General features: G+C 39.8%; 1 protein-coding gene across 5 annotated transcripts in view; it reads right to left on the reverse strand.

Annotated features, from left to right (window-relative positions):
• Window positions 1-22,629, reverse strand: part of GGPS1 (geranylgeranyl diphosphate synthase 1) — a 55,902-nt gene that overhangs the window by 8,477 nt on the left and 24,796 nt on the right. For 3 of the 5 annotated variants that reach the window (XM_050950456.1, XM_050950452.1, XM_050950453.1), the window contains exon 3: window positions 3,282-3,352. In XM_050950456.1, the coding sequence (XP_050806413.1) occupies window positions 3,282-3,352 (71 nt within the window). Of the gene's footprint in view, window positions 1-3,281; window positions 3,353-7,748; window positions 7,871-17,755; window positions 17,874-22,629 lie in introns of those variants that run through there. The other 2 variants (XM_050950457.1, XM_050950455.1) reach the window with 2 other exon arrangements.

Here is a 22,629-nt window from a genome sequence, read left to right on the forward strand (position 1 = left end):
ATGTCCCAAACGTTCCAGAGAGTCTAAAGTCACTCAGAAGTTTGTGTTGTAGTTTTATTTCATTCATACATTGTTGTTCATTAAGTTTTTGGCTAGATCTCACTTATTTGAAGTTTCTGTGAACCACATTCTACTAAGGAGCCTTTCCTAAATTTTAAGATGGTATCTGCAGGTTTTGTGATAACATTTCAGGATGTTATTACAATAATAAAAAGTGTGTATGTCTATATGCACAAAAAGTATACTACACATATTTTAAAGTTATACATTTTAATGTACTTTTCAAAACATGGATGGCCCATAGGTAGATGCTCATGAAGGGTGGAGAAGAGTAGCTGACAGGGAACTAGATAGAGTGTATGTGGATCTGGAGTGAACGAATGTGGTGAAGCCACCTAGGCACAAGTAGTACTGGGAAATAGGAAAAGGAAGCCACACGGAAGAGAGAGGTTGTCTCAGAAGGAATGTGGCCTATTCCTGCATTGCTTCAGTACTTCACTGGAATTCCTGAACTGCTTGAGGGGCCTACAGGAACAATCACTGATTAAGTTAAACATTTAAAATCCAATGATGTTGATAGCCTTTGTTAACTTTTAATGGAAACAAATATTGTTTCAGAAAACAAGAATACCGCCATGCTTTTATATAATCACAAGAAAATGGAAAAATCACAAAATAAAGATTACACTTCAGATGTGCTGTCTCTGAAGGTAGGCAAATACATAGTTCAGGTCACCCAACCAAACTTTACTCTGTCCCTAAAATGCTACCCTCAGAACAACCAGAAACAGACTTCTTTATCCACACACTGCATAGGAACTAGGACTATTGATTAATTGCAGTTAACTCATGTGATTAAAAAAAAATTAACTGCGATAAAAAAATTGAGATAAATCATTTTAAATCACACTGCTAAATAGAATACCAACAGAAATTCATTAAATATTTTGGATATTTTTCTACATTTTCCAAATATATTGATTTCAATTACAACATATAATATGAAGTGTACAGTGCTCACTTTATATTATTTTTTATTACAAATATTTGCACAGTAAAAATGATAAAAGAAATAGTATTTTTCAAGTCACCTCATGCAAGTACTGAAGTGCAATTTCTTTATTGTGAAAATGCAATTTATAAATGTAGGCTTTTTTGGTTACATAATTGCACTCAAAAACAAAACAATATAAAACTTTAGAGCCTACAAGTCCACTCAGTACTGCTTCTTGTTCAGCCAATTGCAAAAGACAAACAAGTTTGTTTACGGGAGATAATGTTAACCCCTTCTCTTTTACAATATCACCTGAAAGTGAGAACAAGTGTTTGCATGGCACTTTTGTAGCCAGCATTGCAAGGTACAGTATTTTACATGCCAGATATGCTAAAAACATTCATATGCCCTTTCGTGCTTCAGCCACCATTCTAGAGGACATGCTTCCATACTGATGCATGTTAAAAAAAAAAAAAAAGTGTTAATTAAATTTGTGACTGAACTCCTTGGGGGAGAATTGTAGGTCACCTGCTCTATTTTACCTGCATTCTGCCATATATGTGTGTTATAGCAGTCTGATGATGACCCAGAACATGTTCTTTTTAAGAATGCTTTCACTGCAAATTTGACAAAATGCAAAGGAAGTACCAATGAGAGATTTCTAAAGATAGCTACAGCACTTGACCCAAGGTTTAAGAATCTGAAGTGTCTTCCAAAATCTGAGGGGGATGAGGTGTAGAGCTTGCTTTCAGAAGTCTTATAAAAACAACACTCTGATGAGGAAAACTACAGAACCTGAACCACCAAAAAAGAAAATCAATCTTCTGCCAGAGGCACCTGACTCAGATGATGAAAATGAACATGCTTCAGTCCGCACTATTTTGGATTGTTATTGAGCAGAAACAGTCATCAGCATGGATGCATGTCCTCAGAATAGTGGTCAAAGCATGAAGGGACATATGAATCTTTACCACATGGGACACAAATATTTTGCGACCCTGGCTACAACAGTGACCGGTGAATGCCTGTTCTCACTTTCAGGTGACTCTAAAGAAAAAGCGGGCAGCGTTATCTCCTGTAAATGTACACAAACTTGTTTATTTGAGCAACTGGCTGAACAAGAAGTAGGACTGAGTGAATTTATGTTTTACATTGTTTTATTTTTGAATACTTGTAGGTGAACTGAAAAATAAAATAAATAGTATTACAGTGCAAATATTTGCAATAAAAATATAAAGTGAGCACTGTACACTTTGTATTCTGTGTTGGAATCGAAATCAGTATATTTAAAATGGCAGAAAACATCCAAAATATTTAAATAAATGGTATTCTATTGTTGCTTAACAGTGCGATTAAATTTTTTTTAATCGCTTGACTGTCCTAACAAGAACTTCAACATTGAAGTACAGGAGTGTGGCCACTAATGAAATCAATGTATGGACTGGCTGGATAAGACTGTCAGAAATAAGAGTTGGAGAACTGATCTCATCACGTATTTGGTGAGAAGAAGCTTTTACACCTTAGCTGTAGTTAATTAAGAAAAAATGCACTGCAGACTAGATTTCTGAAGAGAATGTTTGACTTGACAGAGCCACATGGCGGGGGCACACAGCCAAACACTGAGGGTTCCTGACATGTAGTCAGAAATGACACCTGCCAGGAACTGAATATTAGGTGGAAGAACCTGATCCCTGGTTCAGTGCTTCTGACTAGGGTGTGCTGGTGATCATCCATCTCTGCACTGAGAGGCAACATGATCATCTAGATGCTTTGCTTAAAACTGGCACACAACTGATTAGTTATTGAAACTTCATTCAGCCGTTGGCTTGTGATTTTGACATGGGAAATATCAAGTGATAAATGGCCCTTTCCCAACTCACTGTGCTTAATGTATGATTTGCAGAGCAATTGGCTAGTTTCTCAGACAGGTCACTGAAAGTGCCGTGTTAAGGGATCGAGAGGAGGACAGTGATAGCTGTTCAATTACAACCTTTAAGGTTAAACAGGTTAAACACATTTTGGAGAAACACATTGCACACAAAAAAGTAACATTTTGAGTAGTGCTAATAAGCAGATGTTTTCCTTTTTATGAACATGAAATTCACAAGGCTGCAAGGTATAGGAAACTGCTTTCCAACAAGCCAAGCCACCTTCAGCAAAAAATAAATAGAAGAGTTTGGGATTCATCAGCATTCTATGCTATCTAAACTAAGGGAATCCGTCATCTGTACCTTAGTTTTAAAAATACCTCCTTTTTTAAAAGCAATAAAGAGAAAGTGACTGGTACCTGTTTTTTATCTTCTGGAACATTCAGCCAGTGATTAAAGGCCTGTGACAGTTTGGTTCTCACTTGTTTACCTGTAAAAAAAGGTTTAAATATTGAGGAAGGAAATTCCATAAGATCAAATAGACAAAGTCAAATATCGGTACAATAATTCCATGCCTGTATTTCTAACAATTACCACCCACCACTATAAGAACAATTGGTTCAATAAAAACAAAAGTTGATCAGTAACAATGTCCCTAATGAGTTTTGACATAAAAGGGCAGATTATAATAGTTTAAGTACTGCGGGATGTGGGAAAAGGTGGACTGCTTCCATAACATATAGAATAAGAAGCATCTTGCTTAGTCGTATCAGCTGATTCACGTTAAACATCTCATGGTGCTATCTAGAAACAATGCTACACTACATATTGCTATCAGTTACAGTAAGTTATATTTAGACATTGCTGTAATTAAATTGGTAAAATAGTTTATAGTTGACCATGGTGGATGAAGGGCAGATTGCAAGTCTGCAGCTTACATAAATCTGACAGCAACTGACAAATTTTATAAGCCTAAATTTGTCAACATTAAGGACTTTTGGGGGGTATGTAACTGTCATAAACAGACAGTTAAGGGTTAATGTCTCTTTTACCTGTAAAGGGTTAACAAACAGGGAACCAAAAACACCTGACCAGAGGACCAATCAGGAAACAAGATACTTTCAAATCTCGGTGGAGGGAAGCCTTTGTTTGTGTTTTTGGGTTTTGCTTTGTTGTCTCTGGGTCCTGAAAGAGACTAGACGTGCAACCAGGTTTCTTGCCAATCTCCCTGCTACAGTCTCTTATATATTCAGAATACTGAGTATTAAGTAGAAAGGCGGTTATAGTCTTTTGATTGTTTTCTGTATTTGCAAATGTGTATTTTGCTGGAAGTATTTTAAATTGTATTTTGCTAGAGGGAGGCTTCTCTCTAGTGTCTTAAGCTGAAAGACCCTGTAACTTTTACCATCTAAATTACAGAGACAACTTTTACTTTTTTTTCCCTTTCTTTTTATTAAAAGTTTTGCTTTTTAAGACTTGTTTGATTTTTTTCCCCCCTGTTGAGGCTCAAGGGAATCGAGTCTGTACTTACCGGGAAAGTGGTGGGAGACAGGGAGAAAGAAGGGAGGGGGGAAAGGGGGAATCCCTTTGTTTAGATTCACGGAGCTTGAATCTGTCTCTCTCTCCAGAATAGCCCAGGGAGGGAACGCCTGGGAGGGGGAGAGAAGGGGGGGTGGAAACCTGATTTCTCTGTGTTGTGATTCAAGGAGTTTGAATCACGGTGATCTCCTAGTGTACCCAGGGCAGGAAAGATCTGGGAGGAAGAAAGGAGAAGGAGTGGAAATGGTTTATTCCCCTTTGTTGTAAGACTCAAGGAATTTGGGTCTTGGGGTCCCCAGAGAAGGTTTTTGGAGGGACCAGAGTGTACCAGGCACTGGAATTCCTGGTTGGTGGCAGCGCTACAAGTTCTAAGCTGGTAATTAAGCTTAGAGGAATTCATGCTGGTACCCCATCTTTTGGACTCTAAGGTTCAGATTGGGGAATTATACCATGACAGTAACGAGTTATAAAACACGGTTTCAGAGTCAGATCAATCATTTAACTATCAAATATCTGATCTGCTAGTGCACTGATCTCATGTTTTATTTATTGATCATCCCTTCATTTGCAGCTGGTCCTCCCACAATATACCAGTCTTATTTTTCCCCTGCGCTAACTGCCATCATAGCAGTCTGTATTCCAGCCAAGACAACAAAAGTGGAGTTTGACTTATTTCCGTTTCTGCATCGCATTGGAAATCCACTAACTAGTTCAATGAGGTTTATTGGCAACAGAAAGGTAAGCAACTGGGCAGCAGAAATAGTCTGACAGAGCCAATACCAAAGAGATCCTTAATACACATTTTGAATAGAAGGGAAATTTTTTTTTTCAAAAAAGTTTTATAAAACTATTTGTTCTGGATATCTCTCCCCAAAAACACTAATAGTAGTACTTGATTCTCAGAATGAATTAACCAAAATAGAGCAAGCAATCACCTGTTTCTGAGAAAGAAGACAGACAGAAGATTTAGAGTCCAAATTTTACTTTTAGAGGAGACAAGCCAATAATCATTCTAACTTCTGTTTTAACACAAAGTAGGAAAATTAAATTTTAATTAGTTTAATGCATATTAATATGTATATGCCTATACATTTTTTGGAATAAATAGCAACGGCCAGATCAATTCATGAGAACACTAAAACATATCTTAATATGAACACAGTTCAGATTATCCTGAGCTCAGCTTCCTGATGGAACAAGTTTGTTTAAGACCCTTGACAATCTCAAAATCATATTAAGTCAAGTATCTCTGTAAATTCAGCTCTTACTAAGAGTTCCTGTGAAAATAGCTTTATACAAACTACAAAGCTGGGCATGCCAGAATCAGGTTTCAGGCTGTTTTTACGCTATTCCTTGCAGAGCAAAATTGAAGAACTTGAAACAGATCTATCGATCCTCGTGCACACCCCACTTTGGAAACCACTGGTCTAGATAATATTTAGTCCCACCATGAGTGCAGGGGACTCACTTAGATAACCTCTCAAGGTCCCTTCCAGTCCTATGATTCTATGATTGTCACCAAGCTATTGGGAGTTTGCTGGTGGTGATGACTACAGTAAGTAGCGCTGCCATCCATTGTGCAAGTATCTAAGGAAGTCTGGAAGAATGTCAGCAATGCCAGCATCAATCTCAGTTCTTGTAAAGGACTGACAGACTTCACAAAGGGGCACTTCATGGGCAGAATTCCGTAAGAGGTGTTTTTGCCTCTTCGTTTTGTCAGCTTACAATAAATCGCTGAATTTTTTGGTAGGTAGCTAGCAATGCTGCTAACAGTGACTTGTGGTATGCGCACATGTAATGGCACCACTTCACTCCACGCTTTACAGTTTAAGTACATGAAGTCTGTGGTCTCTACTGTTGCTGTCCATTGTCATCATCTTGTAGACCAGGGTGTCCAACCTACAGCCCACCAGAGCATTTCAGAAGGCCCGCAGCCTGCTTCAATGCAACATACTAAAGGGAGATTTAATAGCATTCGATTTACTGCACCATCTACTCAAGAGACTCCATACACTAACACAGGAACAAATCAACATACCGTTAGAGCCCTGACCGGGATTATTCTATCTACTATCCAAGATCCACAAAACTGGAAATCCTGGACGCCCCATCATCTTTGGAATTAGCACTCGCACTGATGGACTCTCCGGATATGTGGACTCTCTACTCCAATCCTATGTCACCAGCACTCCAAGCTGTCTCCATGACACCACTGATTTCCTGAGAAAACTACAGTGCAATAGTGATCTTCCAGAAAACATCATCCTAGCCACCAGGGATGTGGAGGCTCTCTACACAAACATCCCACACAGATGGAACACAAGCTGTCAGGAACAGTATCCCTGATGATGCCACAGCACAACTGGTTGCTGAGCTCTGTGACTTTATCTTCACGCACAATCATTTCAAATTTGGTGACAATATATACCTCCAGGCCAGTGGCACCGCTATGGGCATCCGCATGGCCCCACAATATGCCAACATTTTTATGGCTGACCTGGAACAATGCTTCCTCAGCTCTGGTCCACTCATGCCCCTTCTCTACCTATGCTATTCTGATGACATCATCATCTGGACCCATGGGAAGGAGACTCTGGAAGAATTCCACCACAATTTCAACAGCTTCCACCCCACCATCAACCTTAGCCTGGACCAATCTACATGGGAGGTCTACTTTCTAAACCCCACAGTGCAAATAAGTGATGGTCACGTTAACACCACCCTATACCGAAAACCTACCGACCTCTATGCCTACCTTCATGCCTCCAGCTTCCATCCTGGACACACCACACGATCCATCATCTACAGCCAAGTGCTGAGGTACAAGCGCATTTGCTCCAACCCCTCAGACAGAGACCAATACCTACAAGATCTCCACCAAGCGTTCTTAAAACTACAATACCCGCACGAGGAAATAAGGAAACAGATTAACAGAGCCAGAAGTGTACCCAGAAGCCTCCTGCTGCAAGACAAGCCCAAGAAAGAAACCAACAGAACTCCACTGGCCATCACCTACAGTCCTCAGCTAAAACCTCTCCAAACGCACCATCAGTGATCTACAACCCATCCTGGACAACGACCCCTCACTTTCACAGGCCTTGGGAGGCAGGCCAGTCCTCGCCCACACACAACCCTCATGTTTATATCATTTTAGTTTACACAGGTGTGTAAATAGAAAACCTACGTACAGTATTGTCTAGCTAAATACATACGAAACAAGATTTAACTTAAAATATAAAAATCAGTACAGGTGACTTCAAATCTTATTAAAATATGTAGAATCTGTTTGGCCCACACAAGATTGTGCTTAGGTTTACATGGCCCTCTTGTGTAATAAAGTTGGGTACCGCTGTTGTAGACTCCATTGTCAATTCCAGGAGAGCAGTAGCTAAGTCCAGGTCACCAGTAGCTTCATACTCCCGTAAGGAGCGCTTTGCTCTCTCAACTCCATCGTGGCATAAAGAAGTTCCTGTAACCAAGAGTGATATTCTTCTTTGAAGCTTCAATAATAAGCTTTGTAAAAGGAGTCAAAGTTTTTGGAATTTGGTGGTATCCTGATGTTTTTTTGAGATGCTGGTAATGACAGGGAGTTTGAGGACAATGTATGCCACCACTGGCCAGTGCTGACTGTGAGGAAAGTGGTCCAGGACAGTTTGAGAGGCAATAAGTGGTGATCTGCTGGAGTCAATGGATACAAAATGTAAGTAAGGTGTTTGTTCTTTTTTCCTTTAGGCTGAATGGAAGGTACCTTTTTGTTTTGCAGTGCTGTTCACCTGCAGCACTGTTTGATGAATAACCCCATGCTATATGGTGGCTATTAAAATTGCCAGGGTACACAGATGTCTTATGATTGATATTATGATTAAGAGTAAAGTCATCATGCTAATGCACAAGACGAAGTGCAACAGACTAGAAACAAGACAATGAAACAGTGCACAAAATTTTGAAGAGAGAGAGTCACCTCCTACCTCTCATTATAAGCTATTTCTGTGTTCACTGTAACAGCAGTAGGTACACACTTAAGTGCAAATACAATTTTCAAATTGGTCCTCAGTCATATCAAGAGAACTCTAGTTATTACAAACTCATTATCTGTACCAGACACTCAACAAATGGGACAAGCAAGCACATTTCAGCCGTGTGCTGTACGTTTTCACATTTCCTGATAAATGAACTAAGAGTTCTCCAACAAGGTGCTTTACTTTTCTAAGGCCTTGGCTACACTGGCGCTTTACAGCGCTGCAACTTTCTTGCTCAGGGGTGTGAAAAAAAACACCCCCCTGAGCACTGCAAGATACAGCGCTGTAAAGCGCCAGTGTAAACAGTGCCGCAGCGCTGGGAGCGCGGCTCCCAGCGCCGCAAGCTAAACCCCATGAGGAGGTGGAGTACGTGCAGCGCTGGGAGAGCTCTCTCCCAGCGCTGGCGCTGTGACCACACTCACACTTCAAAGTGCTGCCGTGGCAGCGCTCCGAAGTTTCGAGTGTAGCCAAGCCCTAAGAAATTTTCTTGGAGAAGATCAAACTAAGAACAGCTGCTGGGGGAAAAAAAAAAAACAAAAAGAAACCACACACCACCAAGTCTGCAGTTTCAAGATACTGAATATATCCTACAGCTGCGTACACTTAGTGAACAGTGTTACCTGCTGGTGAAGTATTTCAATACTTCTATGGGGAGGACTATTCGAAGGTAATATTGCACTTGAGTAATTTTACTGCAGTGCTGTTAGACACCTACTATACCAAGCCCATAGCAACATTGTTACTTTGCTTACTCCTTAGTGAATTACATGCCAAAGGAGAGAATAGTTGGTTTTAATGCATTAGGCAGCTACTTCTGCTGTTATAGCAGGTTTCCTAAAGATTAGCTTACAGAACATTTAATGTTCAATAACTGATTTAATCATGATATACACAGCTCTGCATTAGTATAAAATCTAGATGGACCACTAAATTATATGAAGAATTTAGCATATTTAAGTCACTTGTCCTAGACAAGTATTTGACTTGTTAGACTAGTCTACTTTAAACAGTAAGGCTGTCTAGACACTGTATTCAAGGAGAAAGAGAACACCATCTGTACAGAAAAGCATTCATCTTTCCCTTTATTTGCACAGATTTCCTGTGACCCACTTTTTGAAGAAACACTATTGCATCTCTCCATCTTGCTGTTCTAAGGAGTCAGTAAAGTCAAGGACACTGACATAGTTATGTGTACTTGCTCCATTTCCCTATTTTTGAAAAATGCTGACAGCTATAGCATTAAGGCAAGGAACAAAAAGCACCTGAAAGGCCATACTAATATAGCTCAAGTATAGGCACAACAGCATGCCACTACCTTGTCCAGGCAGGAGACAAGCAATCAAATAGAGAAGAAAAGACAGATACTGAAGGAAAACATACAGATAGAAAACTGACAGGTCTGAAACAGATGTCTTAAAGGGCACTGGGAATTTATTTTGGGGAGAGTGAAAGGAAAAGGGAGAGTAGTTTTAGATTTTAAAGTCTTTACCAGATGTGTTCAGTCCAAAAAAACCCCAAAAAAACCCCAAACCCCGAACACTGTGTATTATTACTGCTCTGTCAGTCACTCTGGGAAAAGCCAGACACCAGAGCGATTATATAGCTCAAGGCATACTGTGGTCTACTCTTCAGAGTAGAAAAAGCTTATTATAAGGCAAGGCAGAACACAGCACATTTACAGCTGTACAATTCCTGGTTAAAATCAGCTTGTTGCCATCAGAACACTACCAGCCACCTCATTTTATTGGAAAATCAAAAGGCATTATTAATACTTAAACAAGTAAAAGCTCTGAATAGGAAGACGACCTTCCCAATGTTGTTATTTTAAATACAATTCTTTTAAATAAGAGAAAACTAGTTAGCTTAAATATAAATCAACCATATGAAACGTGTAATATTTGGATCACCAATCACTACTATAACAAGTTGGGGCATGGTAGGAAAAAAACCTTAGCACTAAGAAAGGAGGATTAAGTTTTCTAGGTACTAGTCTAATAATTGGATGCTCATTTCGCTCTCGTTTTCTATGAGTTTCCCACATCATCTTTTAGGGTAGATGTAGATCTCTTTTTCACGACATGATTGGCATTTCATAATTCTTGTTCCTCAGGCCTCCAACCCCCATCTTCCTTTCCCTAGATCATGATGGGATATATTGCTAATGTGTGGATAGTTGCAGCACTTCAGCAACTTTCACATGACTTTGAAGAGGACAACTGAACAACACCCCCACCCAGAATTTTCCCTACTGTTCTTTAGAATTAAGCCTCCAAAACAACTCTTAAAAAGCAGATTTCTCCACTAACTGAGGCAGCTACCCAGGGCCATGGCCTGGTTGCCTAAGGAGCATCTATTGCATTCTTCTCCTGGCATTTGGTTCAAGTCAGCAACAGCATTAAAAAAAAATAAAATTAACAACTCCATTCTTTTATAACAGCAATCTAGAGATAAACTTATTATATACAAATACGCAACTAAGTTGGCGTATGGAAATCCCTAAAGCTGTATTGACAAGTCCTGCTACTAGTCACTTTCTTCAAACTTAGTGACATTGATCACATTGCAGTTGATGTTCTTTTACTGCGTCCTTTCTTTTTACTTGATAGTATCAGTTAAAGTCTTTCATCTAATGTTTATCTAGACATTTCTGCTTTTCTTACATTTAGATGCATGACAGGTTTATAAATTTCCCTATCAAAACTCTGCATAAGCTTTTCTCTTTCCTTATTTTAAATATCTTAATTTTGAGTTTAACTTTGGTTATTGTTAAAGGGGTTTCTCCCTTCATAAGTAGTGAAAAGTTTGTGTCTACGCATCCATCAACTTTCCATCTTTTCATTAACATAGTTATTTTCTCTAAGCTAGCTAGAGATTACTTTATATAGAATGGAGAGTAATCCTGTGCGTTTCACAGATGTAGTGAATAGTCTTTCAAATTCTATCAGTTTTCTGCTTAGGTTTGCCTTTTTGTGTGGGTGGGTTAGCAAATTTCTCAACTATTGGTATTGATATATGGGAATTGTGCATCTTTTGGTGAGTTGTGTATCGTCAAGCAATCAAATTGTGTGGTTTCAAAACAGCTGGCCAAGTTGATATATCTATAAGTTCCTAAACATTGAAGCTTCCCAGGCTTTTACTGGGGTTAAATTCCATATTATCTACTATGAGCAGTGGCTTAGCTTTCTAAATAAATTATCCCAAGTTTCTACTATTGCTTTCATAAAAGGGTGATTATACATTGACTTTGGCCTATAAAATATTTCTTTAACCAGGGAAATCAGGTAAATTTGATCTCTCAAAATGAAATCATTCTGTGTCTACCTGCTAGTTTGGGTTTGGCATTAGCTAGTACATTAGGTTTCTAATCTGACTAGTTTTTATAAATGGCACTTAATGTTTGATAGTGTCAATAGTTTTTGCCATAGTCTCTGTAAACTAGACTGCTTAACCCTGGATTTCTTATTTGCTCAATTTAGTTTAATCAGGAACTGCTCAGAACTAAAACCAGAAGTGTTTGGAAAAGGATGTTAATTTAGGGTAAGATATTCATCTTAACTGATGCAATTTTGCATTTTGACCAATTTTCCAGATATATTTTGATACTCTTCAATCAATGGAGCATAATTATTAAAAGTCTTACTAGCTTTTAGGAATGTGTATTCCCAGGTATCTTACAGAATTAGTTACCAGTTTGTATTTGTAATTATCTTTTATATATTTCCATAGACCAGAGCATACACTTATGTCCAGGAGTTCTGATTTGCCAGTTTTTTTAAATCTGGATGTTTTGCCAAATGTTAAGATTTCCTCTTGAAATTCTAGTAGCATTAATAACATCTGCATAAAGTTAACTTGTGTTTCCTATGGTAATTTCATTTATATTAGGATTATTTCTGACCAGTTAGATGAATGACTCCATTACCATAGCATAAAGATGTGTGCACACACCTCAAAAAAGGGGGGAAATTTTTATGATAAATATCCAGTTAGTCTACTGTAAGAGTATCAGTTGGAAAATAAGACAAATCTAATTTTAAAATTTGAGGCCTAAACCAAAGCATTCTTTACTTACAAAAACAAAAATTAACTAGCATGCCAACTATTGCTCTGCAATGTTGAAGATTTAACAGATGGTGAAATAATTTCCAAGACGGTTAGATCAATATGTCTTTTAATTCTAGTTCTGTGTAATGCCAGGTTTATTATAGTATTAAAACATCAGGGTGTCTTTTTGATTTAATAAATGCACTGTGATTGAGACAAAGCCACAGGCAGAGCATCAAACACCATTAGAAGCTTATATTGACAGTTCACTCCCTCTCAATGTCTTAGTGTTCTAAAAGTTATTTATGGTATTTTTTTCTCAACATACTACAGAATAGAGATTTTAGCAGAAAGTATAAAGGCAACATGCCTGTTTTCCACACTATTGTCTTAACATTATTTAATGTTGTAGTACTTATTACATCACATATCTTCAATGCACTATCACGTATCTCTATAGTTCTGAGAGTCAACTGTCAACCCCCTCCCTCAAAAACAGATTCTCACAGGTACACCAACTCCTTCCAATATTTGTATTAAACACACATTATACCAAAAAATCAAGCAGCTGGGCTAGAGAGAGAAGTAAGAATTTGTGGACTAGAACCTGGGACAGCTGACGTTCTACTGTGCTACTGGGAGGTCATGTGGAGCCACAGCCAGGGAGCACTATGGATCACAGGTGCCACAGGAAGTTCCACCCAAGGAACCCAGGAGTGACAGTACCCTGCAGCTCTCTGATTGGCTAAGTACCCTATTTAATCTTGGAGGGCGCCTAAGGAAGTTGTCTGGGCAACCACAGAGACTTCTGGCCTGCTGCATCTTCAGAGCTCACCTCATCCCTGACCCCAGCTTGTCTATGAAACGGATTCCTGTCTCCTGACTCTAACTTGGTTCTACCTCTAATTAGCATATGACTCTGATCCTGGCTTACTGAACGCAGCTCTAGCAATTAGTCTGACCCCTGCTGACCGACTGCCATCCCTGATGCGTGGATCTCGGCCGAGCTGTAACTGCTAGGCCTGACTTCCTACACTCCAGTCTTCTACAGAATGCAATTTCAAACTCAACCACATCCTGTTGGCTGCATCCACTCTAAGCTTTTTCTGAAAACTCACCCAACTCTACTGGTAATAAGGATTAGAAGATTAGTGTGAACTGGCCATTATTACTGGTGAATAAAAAACCCTCCAATAGAGGTGACTTCTACTATGGCTTGTCCCAGTGGAGAGGATCCAACGCAAGGTTTTCAGGTATGGCTCACTGCAAACAACATCATAGTGTTTTCAGGAACTAGAAAGAGCAATTGGAGGCTGGTGTAATGTAATTTTCTCGCACGTATGCAGCTTCTACACTGTCATGCTTAGCAAGAATTCCCTAGTGATGCAGTTTTCACCATTTCTTTCTTAATAATGAATGGTAACTAACTTGGCACCATCTACACAACTTCCAACTTATTGTTCCAAAAGACAGTTAAAAGCTCCTAGGCTAAGCATACACTGCTGAGAGAGCTGGAGAGTTCAGATTTGGGGGCCAGGGATAAAGAAGTCGACTTCAAAGAAAGGGATAAGAGTATCTGCAATGAGGAGTAAAATGGGAGTGTCTCTTTTTTTTTTTTTATGATACAAAGCCTCAAGTCGGTTTTTATGTTTTTAAACTAGAAATGGCTCAGGTCTTGCCCATCGTGTCTCCTCCTTTCCCATACCCACCAATAAATAAATAAATGTGAGGGATGATTAAGAAAAGAGGTCTTTAAGAATTCAACATCACTCAACTGAAGACAGATATAGACTGAAGGTCTCAGAAAAAGCACACAAGGAGTCCACATCAAAACATCCAAGCCTTCTTTACATAAAATTTAGTTTCTTTGTGTGTAAAGAATGTTAAAATTGCAAAAAGTCAAGCACATGCCAGAATTAAGGTTGCCTGTGCAACCTTAATTTAGCCCCTTTATGCATGAGAATACAGTCTTTAATTACCGATACATAACACACTCCAAACTCCTCCCTCTTTCAGTGCTCAGAATGGATCTGCTCTGGAGATGAATCATGGTCATCTAGCACAGGAGGCTCTTGGCTGTAGGACCCCTACCTCATTTGGGGAAGTCAGGTGTGTCTCTGATGTGGTAACTGGAACAGGCAGGCCTAAACCTACCCACAACTAAGCTCCAACACCCTCAATTGAGGCTGTTAAAATGACAGTAGGCAAGATCTGACTGCTCAGGCATCAGAGAAACAATCATGGACACCAAGTGTTGGTCCAAGAAGGGGGCCAGATGCATGCTGGAGGAGTGGACCCACAAAATGTTAAAACAGGAAATGTAAACATGGTCCAGCTGGGAGTGGAAGAGAGACGATGAAAGTGTGTGTTGGGTGAGAGTTCTGAGGCCTTTTCAATTAGAGACTCGAGGGGATGGGCAGCATTGTCTCGCTTTGTTGCCAGAACCTCCTTGGCCAGCTTCAGCTGCTGGACCTCCTCCTACGGTGTGCTAGTAGGAACAGCAGTAGTCCCTCCTCCCCCTTTTAAGAGGAGAGAGAGTTGCTAGGCCTGTGTCTTGTGTTTGCCACACTTGCCTCCATTCTTCACCACCAGTATCCAATCCTCATTGGTGGTTGGAGAGTGAGCTCACAAGGCAAGAGAGAACAGATGGGGACAGAGAAATGAGGGTTAGTTAGGAAGTCAGGGGAAAGGGCAGTCTCCTGTCAAGATGGGCTCCCTAACATTGCCTAAAACCCTACCTTCTGAGTACCTCACCTGACTGTTAACTGTGTTGACAGACCACTCAGCTGTTAGGTGCAACTACCCCAATGCCAGGGTGGATTTGATTTAAATTGCTAATCAGGAAGACTCGATTTAATCATGGATTTCTACATAAAAGTGCATTCTTGTTGGTTGTTATAATCTTAATACATATTCTTCACAACTCAGAGATAGATGTAGGTTTCGTTTTTAGAAAGTACACACTATACATTTTTAAAGTGATTTATTTTGAAAGCTTTACAGATTAGTTTTACAGCTGTATCAGAAAAATGAATGATTGTTTGGTTATTTCATTTACCAAAAGGTAATTGAAGCAGATATTTATGAAGAATTGGAGATAATTCACCTCCCAATGACAACAGGTTAATCATTAATATTTGGAGGATTTGCTTGCCATGCTGTATCAGACAGACATTTAAATTGTTTTTAACAGTATTATGTATTCAGGATTTTTTTCCCTTCAACAGCAAACAATATTTTAACAAAACAAGCATATGAATTTGAATTTAGTTAAAATATTCAAAGTTTTAAAATCAGGTTTTTGTTAAAATTGTTTTTACTAAAATAGTTAAATGAAATTAAAAAAAACAAACAAACAAACAAACAAACAAACAACCAACCACCAAGAATTAAAGTTGGTCAGCCAGATCGACATGAGAAACTTAAAATATTGGCTTTGGCAGCTAATTCAGTCATCACCTTCATTTTCCTGTTTGCTCATAATCTGGAAAAGAAATACAAGCTTTCCTGCTTTTTCAGGTTCCAAACGATTTCTCAATTTGGAATGCATTAGTCCAAAGGAAGAAAATATTCTTTCTACACCAGCAGAAGAAGATACTGCTATTAAAAGTGAGATTATCACTTCAGTCTCCGAGTCCAAGTGCTTAAAGTGACTTCCACCAGTTAACTGGTGTGACTCTCTTTAAAACATCCATCAGCAAACATTTATTGAACAGTTCACCCTTGGTGCTGAAGCTGGCATTATGGAGGGATGATTGCTGGATGTCCATGTCATAGTAAACTCCTCTTCTTCAGCAGTTTAGGTTTGACCTTGGTACCTAGTATTGAGAATATCTGCAAGAAAATGAGCTGCAGATCATGCTTGTCACATTTTTAAAAAAATGCTTATAATTTAACTGTCATTGCATATTTCTCTTTTAAGATCTCTCAGTTCCTTCTAAATTTCAAAAGTGTCAGCAATAAAACAGTTATTTCCCTGCATTTTGTTCAAGGCTACAGAAATAGGCTTCAGGATACTCAGCATGTGTTCAACATTTGTTTTCAGCTCAATGTTGAGAACACTGGCTGTAACACTGCAATCTATTTTTTCACTATTTTGTTCATAAACGGTCATCAGATTAGGCCAGTTCTTGATACAGTGACCAAAACAGTTCACTACTGAGTTCCATCGCATGTCTGGTGGGAGAATTAGCTTGGTTCCTCGCACATTTTTCAGAGCAGCTGTTGCAAAGTGGTTGTTACGGAAGTATTTTGCAATGTCAACAACATTAGCCTTTATTTCTGGAACACTGAAGTCTTTGGCTACTGCAACCGTATGTTATTAGCTTGGGACTCTCTACATCATTTCTCCTCATCTTGAGTACATTTGCAGCAGTCTATGACCAAGCTGCGTACTAGACATAGAAATTCCTCCCCCGGTTTGTTATGGCTTTTACTGCTGCTACTTTTAAGTATTCTGCTCTGTGTGCACATTTCCTAATGTATCAATTGTTTCTGTAAGGAAGACATTCCCTTCGTCTGTTGTCACACAAGCGCATAAAACAGGATCTTTGTGGACATTGTTAACCTGAGTCTTGATGGGTGGAGCAATTTCACCCTCTAGACCTTTTGCACACTGCACAATTTCTCTTTCATACACTTTATCCAGCAATTTGCCTGCGACATCTGCTCCGTTGGGTGGAGTGTATCCTGGTCTTAATGACTGAACCATGTTAATGAAGTGTGGGTTCTCAATCATACGGAAAGGAGAGTTTGTTGCATAAACAAACAATTTTTTTCATCAATTTCCTCTTGTTGTAATCTGCTGGTTCTTATCACAAACTTATCTATAGTTGTTTCTATATGATGGAGATTTTTTTTTCCTTTTTACTACAGGTGATATACTGTGGCTATGTGACATACATGACGTGACCAGAACACTATCATTGGCAGATAAGTCTGAAACGATAGAAAATGATCGTGATCTTGAAGGTGGATCGTCTTCAGAATCCTGCATGTTGAGGATGGATTCTCCTGAACAAAATAAGTCAATGCAGTTATTTAATTGTTACCATACTGCTCATTTAGTATTACTCTCTGCATTCACTGACACTCAGTAGTACTTTAAAAAAGGTGAAATTGTAAAAGAAATGCCTATTTCAGCTATTTTTTTATTACAACTGCATCTAAAAGGCTAGTACCATAAAGTAGTAACTATATTTTCTGCTTAAACTTGAGAATTCAAGAATAGACCAGAAGGAAGACAGGCAGTCCTTAAGAAAGAAAGACGAAATAAAAAAAAGTTTACCAACCTGAAGATCCTGCACGTTCGGACATGTTCCTTTCATCATCTTCAAGGAACACTTCTCATGATGTTGCTTCATACAGGCAACCAAGCCTTGCATTTCTTTGTTCACTCTTCGCATGTATTCCTGTCTTACCCACAGGTAGAGGAAATTCATTAAAATATTCCCAAAGTGGGTCTCTTACAGCTTTCGGCCATTATAGGTTTTTCCTCCTAGTGAGGATGGTATGGTAGATCTCAGATCAATGAAAGCTACACTCAGACCTCCAGAAATCTGGAATATGCTGCTTAGTTTCACTTTTGTTTCTACTGCCTGTCCCTTCCGTCTCACATTTATCTCCAGACAACTTCTCCTTGTCCAGATCTATTCTGCCCCCAAACAATCTTCTATTCATTGAACGTTTACACTTTTAGAGAGAAGTAAGGGATTGACTCTGTGTACACGAATTTGCAGAGGGACAACAGAGTTGAGGTCTGTTATTTCTCACCTCTATATATAATTTAAAAACATTTTTGCTGTTAATAAGTATGTTATCTCTGGAGACAAATCCAGAGTTTGAGAACTGAAACTTAGCATCTCTGATGGTATCTTCCAGACTGAGCACGATTGGTTAAATAGAAAGATTAAACTAAATCTATACAGAAGCCCTTGGAACCCCATAAAAATGGATCCCTCCATCCATGAACTATTGGAACTCATTTACAAAACTTTTCTTAAACATTACATGAATATACTGTCTCATTCTAATGGAATTAGAATTTATAATCCCTATTCCATGGTGAGATATCTTTGAGCTATAATGTATCTTTAGATTCCCCCCTCTTAAAAAAAGTGATTTATATTTAAAAAAAATCATTGATTTTTATCCACCCTGCCCAGTGCCTAAGTGGGTTTTGTCAGACACGGGAGCAGAGGGAACCAGGCAGTGAGGGTATCTGGCGGTGGCAGGGCCAGCACCCTCTTGGATGTTAGGCATACCCAGCATCCTTTGTCAGGCCAAGGGACAGTTCCCTCCTGACATGCCCCAAAGCCTGGCAGAAAAGAAAGCACTGAATGAATCCAGCAGAGGAAGCCCTGATAGAGTATTACAAAAGACCCCTCCAGAGTCCCCCTGTCACTCACTAACCGTAACACCTGGGAGGATTACTTGCCCGCAGAACAAAGCCATGCAACAATGGATGGGATTTTTGCAACCCAGTGGGAGAGGGGTCCTGGGAGAGGTGTTTTCCCAGGGATGCAAGAGGAAGCTAAAATGGTAGCACTAGGGAGCAAGAACAGGACAGAGCTGAGAGTTATCGGTACAGCCAGATCCTCCAAGGGCTTAAGAGGGACAAAGAGGCCCCTACCCAAAATGCTTTGCTCCACAACCTCGTTGATTGTTTGAGATGGAGGCAATGTTGGGCCATAGTAGTGGCAGCGGCTAATGGAGGAACAACAGATGGCGATGGGACAAGGACCACCTAGTTACATGCCTGGGGTGAACGGCAGATGCTCCCACAGCTGGTAAAAGGGACAATGGGGTTGAGATGTGTCAAACAGATGGTAAAGGGTTAATGGCTCTTGTACCTGTAAAGGGTTAACAAGCTCAGTAAACCTGGCTAACACCTGACCAGAGGACCAATCAGGAGACAAGATACTTTCAAGTCTCAGCGGAGGGAAGTCTTTGTTTTGTACTGTTTTTTTGTCCGTTCTCTCTGGGGTCTGAGAGGGACCAGACATGTATACAGGCTCTCCAACCTTTCTGAAGAAGTCTCTTCTATTCAATACTGTAAGTACTAGATAGAAGGCGGATTAGGCATTTGTTTTCTTTATTGCAAATGTGTATTTTGCTGGAAGTATTTTAACTCTGGTTGCTGTAACTTGTATATTAGGTTGGGGGAGAGGAGTCCCTCTAGTCTCTATAAGCTGAAAGACCCTGTAACATTTTCCATCTTGATTTTACAGAGATAGAAAGAAAAAGTAAAAACTTTCTTTAATTAAAAGCTTCTCTCTTAAGAACCTGATTGATTCTCTTTTTTATTCCTGGGTCTGAACGCACCAGGGATTGGTGGGGGAAAGGGGGAGGGAAAGGTTAATTTCTCTCTGTGTTAGGATCCAAGGAGTGGGATCAGTGTGTCTCTCTCTCAGGGAGAGTGTGGGAGGGGGAGAAAAAGGTGAATTTCCTCTCTGTTTTAAGATTCAAGGAGTTTGAATCACAGTGATTCCCTAGTGTCACAGTGATTCCCTAGTGTAACCCAGAGAGGGGAAAATCTGGAAGAAGAAAGGAGATGGGAATGGTTTATTTCTCTGTTTTAAGACCTGAGGGGTTTGGGTCTTGGTTCCCCCAGGGAAAGTTTTGGGGGACAGGGAGTGTACCCAAATACTATATTTTGGGTTGGTGACAGCGTGATAAGATCTAAGCTAGGAATTAAGCTTAGAAGGGAACAGGCAGGTCCCCACTTTCTGGATGCTAAAGTTCAAAGTGGGAAAGGAGACAGATGGCGACAGGACAGGGGCCACCTAGGTACATGCCTGGGGGTGAACAGTAGATGCTTCCACAGCTGGTAAAAGGGACAGTGGGGTTGAAATGGGTGGGAGATGTGCTAGCAGTAGCCACTGCAGATTTCTGGGCAGGACTTGTTCTTGCCCTGGCCCTCCTTGCTGACTGAGGGGGCTCTACCAGTGGTGATGGTTTGGCAGGAGAGTCCCTGCCAGTGCCTTCTGCCACAGACCTGATCGAAGTGCTGATGGTGCTGGCAGAGCTGTTGACAGCCATGGGCAGGGCTCTACCAAATTATGGTTAATTTCACAGCCACAGAATTTGAAAAAATTGGTAAATTTCATGGTTTCAGCTTTTAAAATCTGGAATTTCACAGTGTTGTAATGGGGGGCGGTTCTGACTCAAAAGTGGATTGTGAGTGTGAGAGAGACAGACAAAAACAAACCTGTTGTGAGGGGAGCAGTCATGCGATTGCCACCCTCAATTCTGGACTCTGAAAAAAAGTGTCAACTCTCTGATTAGTAGATACAGGCATCTGAGACAGTTTTGTAGGGTAGTGAGCTCAATTGGTAGCCTCAAACTTAAGAGCCACAGCCTTAAGTTATCAAAAACAAGTGAAAAAAAATTCTGGTTTCAAAGTATCATTAATTGAGTGTCTTTCTTCATTCCCTGTCTCTGTACTGAAAACACCTGTCCATGTTTAGACCTTGCTCTCTGCATCCACTGAGTTTGTTGGAATTGTCAGACAGCGGTGAGCTAGTTTTGCAAGATGGGGGATTCTGCCTTCCACTGAGTTCCAAAATTGTAGCATAAGCAAACTACAGTCTGCTTCTTCCGCAATATTTTTGTAAACAGGCATCTCCAGCCTACAATTCTTATAAAAGCCAGAAATTGCATTGTGAGTTTAAATCCACCATCAACAGATGCATTTGTGCAGGGTCAAAAATATGCACGGCTTTTAGGAACCTTGCTGCAGGTTGTGAAACTTTTGAGCCATTTTTGCTACATCGCTTGACTCTTCCCCATAGTAGTAGTATTGTCTGAGCTGCTTTGCCATGCAAGAACACCTGCTGACCACTGGCATTTAACTCAGCATTGTCAGAGTGGTTTTCGTTTTGACTGTGCTTCAGCCCAGAACAGTACATACATCTATTACTTTGTTATATGCTTGGTAGATTGTAACATGTCGAGATTCAAACCAAATGATAAAGTCCATGAGTCCTGTGGCATTCTTGGCAACAAACTGAACATCCTCTTCCAACTGAGCATTGTTTAGAAGAGTGGACAGTTCTGTTAAAACCTGTGTTTTCGGTGTCAGTGTCAGCTCTTCTGAGATGAACTCAGACTAGTACTTCAGGTGAGCTGTATGGTATTGGACAGGCCAAAACCAGGAATTCCAATGAGTAATTACTGGCGGGGGGGGGGGGGAGAGGGAGAAGAGTGCAATTTTTTTGTTCCCCAGTTTGTCATGTTTGCAACATGCTGCCTGTATTGAAGTTTGAGGTTATGGCAGTGTTTAAGTATCTTTTTAATGTAGCTGACCAGTTTATTACCTTTACCAAACTTGTAATCCACACAGGATTTCTCTAGTCAGTGAGCTGTAGAGATGCATGTAATATGGACAGCATTTTGCATTAGATGTTGGAGAAACGATTTGAAAAATTATCACAAGTTGCATTGTCACTTATGAAAGCAGATACTGTGTCAAAGTTTGCACTGTTAGCTACACTACAGTTTCTCAAGGGATAATTAACAGCACCCTAATAAATGCTGTCAGTGAGCACTGTTAGCTTTGTCTATACAGCTTTGGCCTCGTCAGAAATAAAACTCAAAACAGAACATGCAGTACAGAGTTGTCTTGCTCATCTGTGGACTCATCCAAAATAATTGCAAGACTCACATGAGTTAATTTGACTTGATCACCTCAAACTGTGTAGCAAAAGCCTTTGGAAGGTAGTTCTGTTGTAGTTTATTTGCACTCGGTAAGCAACCAGCATTTTGTACATTCCGTTGAATTAACTTGTGCAGCTTTGGATGATCAAGTTTTTCCAATGGTATTTAGCACTTGCACATGCATGCACAAGTTCCATTCTAGCTAAATGATGGGTCTCAGAGCTCTGTTGTCTTCTTAAGAAGAAGATTTTTTAAAAACTTTTGTTTATCAGCAATGCAGTATCCGCAGCCCTCTTTTTGCTTTGATGAGTTTGAGTTTAAGTGTCACTAAACTGTTGCTCAATGTGAGAGATGCAGTGCAACACTGCAACGTCTACAAAATAGTTTGGCTTCCAAATTCTTTAACATAATCTGCTGCAGTAATCTTTTGAGGCTTGATTTACTCTGAACATTCATTTTACAGTAACTGCACAGGTCTTTTGGTAGGCAGTCAACTGAGATCACTGTA

The sequence above is a fragment of the Gopherus flavomarginatus genome, chromosome 4 (genome assembly GCF_025201925.1).
Source record: "Gopherus flavomarginatus isolate rGopFla2 chromosome 4, rGopFla2.mat.asm, whole genome shotgun sequence".
NCBI lineage: Eukaryota > Metazoa > Chordata > Testudines > Testudinidae > Gopherus > Gopherus flavomarginatus.